An 8,002-nucleotide genomic window follows, 5' to 3' on the forward strand; every position below is an offset into this window, starting at 1 on the left:
TTTCTGTGTTATGTAGCTTCTCTTTCTGTGAACACAGCTGAGCCAGAAATTTAATTGTGGGCAAAACCAAACAAAAAAAAACATATATCCAAATTTTTCTCAGAAAATAGAAGTCTGAAGAATAGAAAAGGTAATCCTTTATCTGTAAAGTCCATTTGCAAACAAGGACTTTAGTCAAAAGGGTGAGGAAAACATTGAGAACTGCCTCTTTCCCATCCCATATTTCCTCTTTTCACATAAAAGAAATTGAGAACTACTGGTAATGTAGTATTTGTGCAGGTTTTATGTTAGAGATTCCCAGCAATAGTAATTTAAAAAACCAAGCCAAATAACATTATATCATATTTATAATTATCAGAGAAGGTTAGGGATTCCTGGTTCAAATTGACAGCTGTCCCAGGAGCGGATGTTGTTGGGAGAGCTGGGGAGTGGCACTGGTATGTTTGTTTGTCCATAATATCAAGCTGTTGGAGAGGCCACCTCTTTTTTCCCCCTTTCAGCAAGACTTGCCTTGGCTTTCCCAGATGATGGCTAAGTTCTGGTTCCTGGTTAGTGCCATCAAAAAAAGAAAAGCAGTCTAATTGCTCAAAAATCACTTCTTTTTTTTTTTTCTTCATTTCCCTAATTAATAAAATTGTCTTCTTCTTTGAGTGCTTTCCTGAAGTACTATGATTTTTTTCATTTTTAACATATAAATATAGCAAACACTTCCACATCTATGCCAGTTCCAGGAACAGCAACAGCTTTTGGTTTCTCTTACAGCGTTGACCAAATTCTTGGGAAAGGACAAATCACAGCAGATAAAAGAAGCAGAGAGAAGAATCCTGCAGAGCATGAGACAGCTGATGACGTCAGTATGTTAGGACGGGTAGTCAAAGTGGAGAAACAGGTTAGAGTGATTATCTGTATTGCTTTGTTTGCCTTATTGCTCATGCCTTTTCTGTGTTTTATTGCCAGTTCCAAAAGCTGAACAGGTAATCTTTTTTCCTAGTATCTGCATTGTTTATATGTTAAAATAAAAATTAGGTGCATCTTATTACCTTAACCTCTTCTCCCCTTTTCTGAGCTTGCTTATGAAAAATGTACATGGCTTCTGACATTCTTTTTCAAGGGTCAATAGCACACATCAAGCTACTTCCATTTTTCTCTTCAGCAGTTACATTTTCCCCTTGCCTGGGTTACAGATATTTTAAATTAGTATTTGGCACTAATGTTGACCTTTTCCTCTCATATAGGTACAATCCATTGAATCAAAACTGGACTGTCTATTAGATATTTATCAACAAGTTTTGCGAAAAGGATCTGCATCTGCGCTCACTTTGGCTTCATTGCAAATGCCAGCTTTCGAGTGTGAGCAGACTTCTGATTACCAGAGTCCATCAGACAGCAAAGATTTATCTAATTCTGCACAACTTAGTGGATGTGTATCCAGATCAGCTAGTGCCAATCTGCCTCGTGGCCTACAGCTTATACTGACACCAAATGAATTTAGCACTCAGGCTTACTATGCTTTTAGTCCAGCTATGCATAGTCAAGCAACACAAGTGCCAAATGATGGACCTGCAACAGTAAATAATACATCAAACCAAATAAACCAGACAACTAAGCCAGCAACTCCGACAACATTACAAATACCACCCTTCTCATCGATGAAGCATATCAATAGGCCTGAGCCCATTCATATTATTCCTGTAACGACACAGGAAAATATTTCTAATGTCACCGCTTGCCTTGTTGCATCAAAGGATAATGGACAAGTTGCACAGCCCAGTGCAACAAAGGATCTCGCATGGAGAAAAAGTCTGGATACAGAAGGGGAACCTTTGCTCTCAGTTAAACCTGTAGTGCAAATGGATTTAGGAAAATCTTTATCTGTACAAAACCTTATACAGTCAACGGAAGAACTGAATATACAGATTGCTGGCAGTGACTCCAGTAGTTCCAGAGGTAGCCAAGATGTATACTCCAAATGGAGGGAGTCAAAATTATTTATAACGGATGAAGAGTTGGAGACAGAGTCAGGGACAGAGACTACTGAAGCCATCTCGCGCCCGTTAGTGGAAACAACTCTCTCTGCTGACTCTCTAAGGACTGGAATATCAAGATCATCTCAAAACATCTGCAAGCCAGGGGATGGTACAGAAGCACTCAATCTGCTCCATGTCAAACTTAAATAACTTCTGACTTTCTTCATTGGCTGGGTCATTCCTCTAGTCATACATATCATAGCATGAACTGTTTTGAAAGCCTTTTTAATAAGATAAAATCACAAAAATCAGGATGAATTTGCAAAGCAGTTGAATGAGCCCATATTTTCTAGTTGCATGAAAAAGCATGTCTAAGCAATGGCTAACATCCAAATTTACACCTACAGTACAGCAGCCTTTCATGTAGTACAGTAGGTTTAAATAATGAGTTGCCTACAAAGCTAATGCTGCAGGATGTATCAAAAAACAAAAATTCGAGCATTTAGACCTTGTGCTGTTTCTATGGGGCAGAAGTAAAAATCTTAAGGTTTAAAGCACTTTGCTTCTGAACTGATTAAATATATATATATAATGTCCTGATTTAGATGATAGTTTATGTTTACAACAAAAAGATTATCTACAGCTGCTAGCAAGGTACCAAGGAAATGAGAAACATGGGGTTAGAAATGGCTGCCTGTCGCAAGATACACACATTAACTCATCAGTAACCAGTTATTTGTAGCTCTGAAGAACAGTATGTTAATACCTGATTTTTGGTGAACTAGTGCTGTGGCAGAAGTACCTGACATATCACTGTCACATTGTTCTTTATAACGAGAACTATTTTGTTACAAAAGATTTGTATTTTAAGGATTGGGTCTGGCCTCAGAAATGGATAATGTGGGTGACTGCACTGAAAATTCAAAGGAATCTCTCCTTCTTCCAGTCTCATTGAGAAGCTGACTTGTGAATCTGAACCATTTTGGCAGCAGTAGGTGAGGGAAGGAAACAGGTGCTGCCTTTATTGTAGAAGCAATATTTCCTTCTTGTGAAAATTTTGGCAATTTTCTTTGCTGTCGAACCTGATACTACAAAAGCACTTTCATAAGGCTGGGCAAGAAGGGAAAATGAGGAACTCAAATACAGAGTAAAAGTAAAGTGGGCAGAACAGAAGAGAGAAAGACAACATAATCAATGGGAAAATAAATAAATAATAATATGGATTTAGACGGGCAGGGAGGGAAATCATCCCAGAAAATAAAACAAGGTAAAGATGGAAAAAGTTTCATGCTTTTTTTCTCACAGATACTGAGTGTTATTAAAAAAAAAAAAAAAAGCCACGCAGGCAATCAGAAACAGAAATAGAAGTAAAGAAAACCACCTTAACTAAAAAAAAAAAAAAATAAGGCAAGGGTTTGCTGCTTTTTTAATAAAAGGGGAAGAGGAGAGAGGGGAAAATTGTACCACTCTTAGCTCAACACTATGTACAGTAATTTCTTGTGAACTTTCCAACATAGGGATCTCAGCAGACTTCTTCCTGCTAAAACCCAAGTTTTCAAATTCAAAGCCTACATCAGACTGAGCATTCCTGCCTGATACATCTTTTTTTTCTCTTACTCTAGCCTACACTTCACTTCTGCTGAGGTGCAGGAGCAGTGTTAGTGCCTGCCTGCACATCCCCAGCAAGGCTTTGCCACTGGGAGAACCCTTGCAGAGCCTAAACGGGCTTTCACTCTTCCCAGATGAATGAGGTTTCTGTGTGTTCCCTCCTGCCAGATTGTCACTCCACCTGCACCACAGGCTTGTAGACAACCCAGCTTGGGCTCAGCTTCCCTCTAGCAGCAGGAATACCGAATGTATGGTTGTGCCAGTGCCAGCTCACTCAGGGCAGTGTTTTCTCAAGGCCCAGACCCACTGGGAACTCGCTGTGTACATCAAAAACATCACTCCAGTCTTAACTGTGGCTAAATGCTGTAGATTGTATTGTGAAGGAGCTGATCTGTTTACTATGAAACCATTGTAACTTATGCTTCCATTTGCTTTACAGAAGTATTCCTGGATGTTACATGAAAACTTTATTATGTGAAAGTACGTGCAAACTGTAGAGTGTATATATTGTGTCATTATATGGGGTCCATGGATGGTACACTGTGTTCCATGGCTTATGCTGGAGCAAACTTCAGTTGTTAAATCCTGAAAGACACCTTGAAGCACAATTTCCTCACCGCTGATTTGCCATATAGTTCACCACATTCAGCCTTTCCTGTTTTCTTTTATGTGCAATCTGACCATACCGAAGCCTGATTACAACAGCAATTTTGTGAGGATAAATACATTTTTTTCCACATCTCAGTTCACTTAACTGTTAACTTATTTGAATGTCTGCAGTTTATCCAGACAGATATGTAAGTTTAAAGTACTGAAAATTTTAAAATTATAATAGTTTTTTAGGCTATTTTTTCCTTTTTCTTGTTTATGGTGCCTTTCTTGCCTTTCATGTGAAGCCTCCTGCTGACCTAAGCATCAATGTGTCATTAGGTTCAGTTAAGGAGCAAGTGATTGGGCACATGGCAACTGTGTGCCCATAGTGAAACTCCCTTCCCCCCCACTGACAAGACCGAAAATCCAAGGCATCATGAATTGGACACCACTTTTCCACCTTCATCTGCAGGAGCAGATGGTTGCATCCCCATTGCACCTGGAAAGCGTTGATGGGAGAACTGAGCAATGGCCCTGCCTGTCCCAGTTCTGCACAGAAACAGGGCCTTGGGGTTTGCTGATAATTTATCTCATGGAAACTTGGTATTTTTGCCTTAAATGAGATGCTTGAGTCCTTCTAACTTTAAGTTAATTTATTTAATACAATTTTGTGCACAAAAGAATGAGTTCTATAAATTATGTATGAAAATATTATTGTCTTTACAAAGTACTGATAAACTCAGAAGATCGTATCTTTTCAAATTAAGGTTTAAAATTCTAATTTTTTTTCTTTTATGCTCACCATTATTATTATTTTTGTAGCTGCAAGTTTTATCATATAGGGTTTTTTAACATAATATTGATAGAAAATAGAAAGAGTAGTGAATATATGAAATTTTAAAGAGGAAGAATTGTTTGTTTGGACTTTTATAAGCTTTACTCTTATTTCCTCATGAGGAGTTTCTATGCTCTCTCTTTCAAAGACAGTGTCATGACTGACAGTCATTCATTGGTTTCACAAAAGAAGGGCCTGTCTGGCTTTTCAAGTCTTCTGAGCTCCTTATTAAAGTCCAGCTCATGACAACTAATAAGATTTGTCCATGAGCAGGGACAAATTTTTTTTTTTTTTCTGATTTACAATCCACTTGAGAATTGTTTGAAGAGAGAAGTTGATATTAACTGAGAGCTTCAGGACCTAAGCCTTATCTAAATAAGTGTTTTCTGGTCAGCATGTTCTTCTACCTGAATGAAGAGAGAGCTGAAAAGAATGGTTTCAATGACTATTATTTGTTCAAAAATTTGTATTTGCTCCTGGCTTATATGATCTCTACTTTTTATTTAAATATGAATATGATGTTTTAGCCTAGGGTTCAAGATTGCAAAGATCATACACTTTTATTTACAGTGCCCACAGTTGTTCCATATGTTTTTGAGATACTCCTACTTAGAGTGACTGCTCTCATTATAGTATGGTGATGAGTAATTTACCTGCTTATCTGTGATAAGTCAAATCATGCTGAATTGCTTATGTATAGTAGAACATCTGATGTACAGTAGTATTTCTGGATTGGGTCCTGCAATCCTTACTCAAGCAAAAATTCTATGGAATTCATTCATTCTATGAAATTCAAGAATTTTTCTTGAATTGGGAACTCAGATTCAAATCCTGATTTTGTTGGGCATCTGTTTGAAGTGAAAATGGTAATATTCCAGTTATTTCCTGAGGAAACTAATACTTAGCTGACTTTACCCTTGTCACATTGACTATATAAAAAATAACGCACAAAGTATTGATATAAAAAGGGAAGGAGAGAAGGGATATTTTTTAAAAGCACAGAGAAAAACAGAATATTCAGAAAGTAGGAATAAGCAGGAAAATAAAATATAACAGCAAAGGAATGGAGGAAAAAAGGGTTTATACACCCGAGGCTAAATTCATCCATGGATGGTTTCACTGTCTTCAATGAATTCACTGCCCGACTGGGTGAAGCTCAGCCTCCATTGGGATAATCACTCAGTTCCATTGACCTTGCAAGAACTGAACCACCTATACCAGAAATGAACTTGCCTCTCTGGGCCAACTTTTATCCTGACATATATGTCATGCAATCCTTTTGGATTCACTGGGTTTGAATAAAATATGGAAAAGAATTTGTCCCAGGTATTTCTGCTTCACATTTTTTTTCCAAGTGTGTTAACTGACTTTATTCAAATGGATTACAACATCACACAATGTGCTGTCACTGTCTAAAATATTAATTTGTTTTTGAAATAAGATTTGTCCCCTGCAACGTCAGTGGAAGCATGTAATATTTAATATTTTCCTATCCATCCATCTGGATGCAAATGTGGCCATTCATTCAGCTGTGGCCATACACAGGACAATTCGACATATCCAATGTCATCTACTATTGGAAGCATTTTTGACTTCTTTGAAAGACAAAAAGTTTTGTAGCAGGCTTAGAAAGCATGATGGCTGCTTCCACTGACACTGCAACATTAGCCAGTACATTACAATGTTAATTGTAAATTCTTGACAAAGTTGAATCCATATCGTTGTTAATAAAAATGACTTGAAAAGTGCTGTGACTACTGAGTTTTTTTCAATATATAAAAGATTGTATGCTGTGACCATATATCAGGCAAAAAAACACCAAGCGTGCTCATTGTTTTCCCTTTGAAGTTTTGTAATTTCTTAATAAGTGGACCAAAACACCACAAAGGAAGTTTATTAGAATAAAATGTGCAGAAACCAGTCTGACATGCTCTGTTTCTGGTAACTGTTTACAGCAGTTTAGTTTCACTTAATATTGCAGCTCCTCCATGAAAATGAGCTCTGAAGTTATTGCTGCCTTCCCTGTTTGATGGATTCAGTGTTGGCAATCGGGGACCTGTGTGGGGGACAGGATTTCTTATGGAAGGCACGTCTGTCATCTCAGTTTAACTTGAGGCCTAGGTGAAGCTGTTTATTCTGCATTTGACCATGATAGCTGCTGTGGAATGTTATTGCACCAAACCTGAACCACTAATTTGCAACATGCCTATTTTTGCCGCTGTGCTCTTCCTACAGCCTGGCTGAAGACAAGCTTCACTATTTGAGTGTAAAATACTAGAGAGCCTGTTCTTGTGGTGAAATCGCTGCTTTTGTGGAGGCTTCAAGATCAGACCCAGATATCTCAATGTGCAGGTGATCCCCAGCCTCTCTGATGAACATCATCTTAAGATACCAAAATGTAAAGCCACGGTAGGCAGAAAGGGAAGGTTTCCATGTTAGCCAGTGTGAACACTACCAAGCTCTGCCTAAGAATAAGCAGACGACAGGGAAAGAATCAAATGTACACAGTCTCTTCTTGTGTTAAACCAGGCAGCCTTGCTTCCTGTGTGTGCAGAGCTGTTAGGGAAGGGTCAGAAGACAGCATAGAGTAGATTTTCCTGATGGGTTACCTGGCAGATTGCCATAACTAGGCACAGGTGGTGATATGTATCCATAAAGACACATGCATAAATGTTTCGTGTTGCACTCTGTAGAATAAGAATCCAGGACCCTACCTAACAAGGAAATTTAAACAACGATTTAGCATTTTTTAGTGTAATTGAAGGAGCAGGGGGTACGTTAGCTTTTTTTTGTTTTCATTTGGTTTTCTCTATTTTTTTCACAGTGATGGTAATCAAGTACTGACACGGTTTACCAAGGGAGGTTCTGGAATCTCTGTCCTTGGAGAAAGTCACAAGCCACCTTGGCAACTGGCTCTTGGTATCCTTGCTTGAGTGGAGGGGTTGAACCAGAGGCCTTCAAGCTCAGCCGTTCTGTGATTCTGTTTCCAGTATTGTATCAG

At 38.3% G+C, this 8,002-nt stretch overlaps 1 protein-coding gene across 2 annotated transcripts in view; it reads left to right on the forward strand.

Moving 5' to 3' along the window:
• The window catches only part of KCNQ5 (potassium voltage-gated channel subfamily Q member 5), a 279,196-nt gene extending 272,448 nt beyond the window's left edge, over positions 1–6,748 (forward strand). For both annotated transcript variants that reach the window (XM_030267452.4, XM_004176865.6), the window contains 2 exons: positions 763–889; positions 1,236–6,748. In XM_030267452.4, the coding sequence (XP_030123312.1) occupies positions 763–889; positions 1,236–2,177 (1,069 nt within the window). In that variant the 3' untranslated portion in view covers positions 2,178–6,748. The remainder of the gene's footprint in view (positions 1–762; positions 890–1,235) is intronic.
• The last annotated feature ends 1,254 nt before the right edge of the window (positions 6,749–8,002 follow it).

Source organism: Taeniopygia guttata, chromosome 3 (genome assembly GCF_048771995.1).
Source record: "Taeniopygia guttata chromosome 3, bTaeGut7.mat, whole genome shotgun sequence".
NCBI classification, from domain to species: Eukaryota; Metazoa; Chordata; class Aves; order Passeriformes; family Estrildidae; genus Taeniopygia; species Taeniopygia guttata.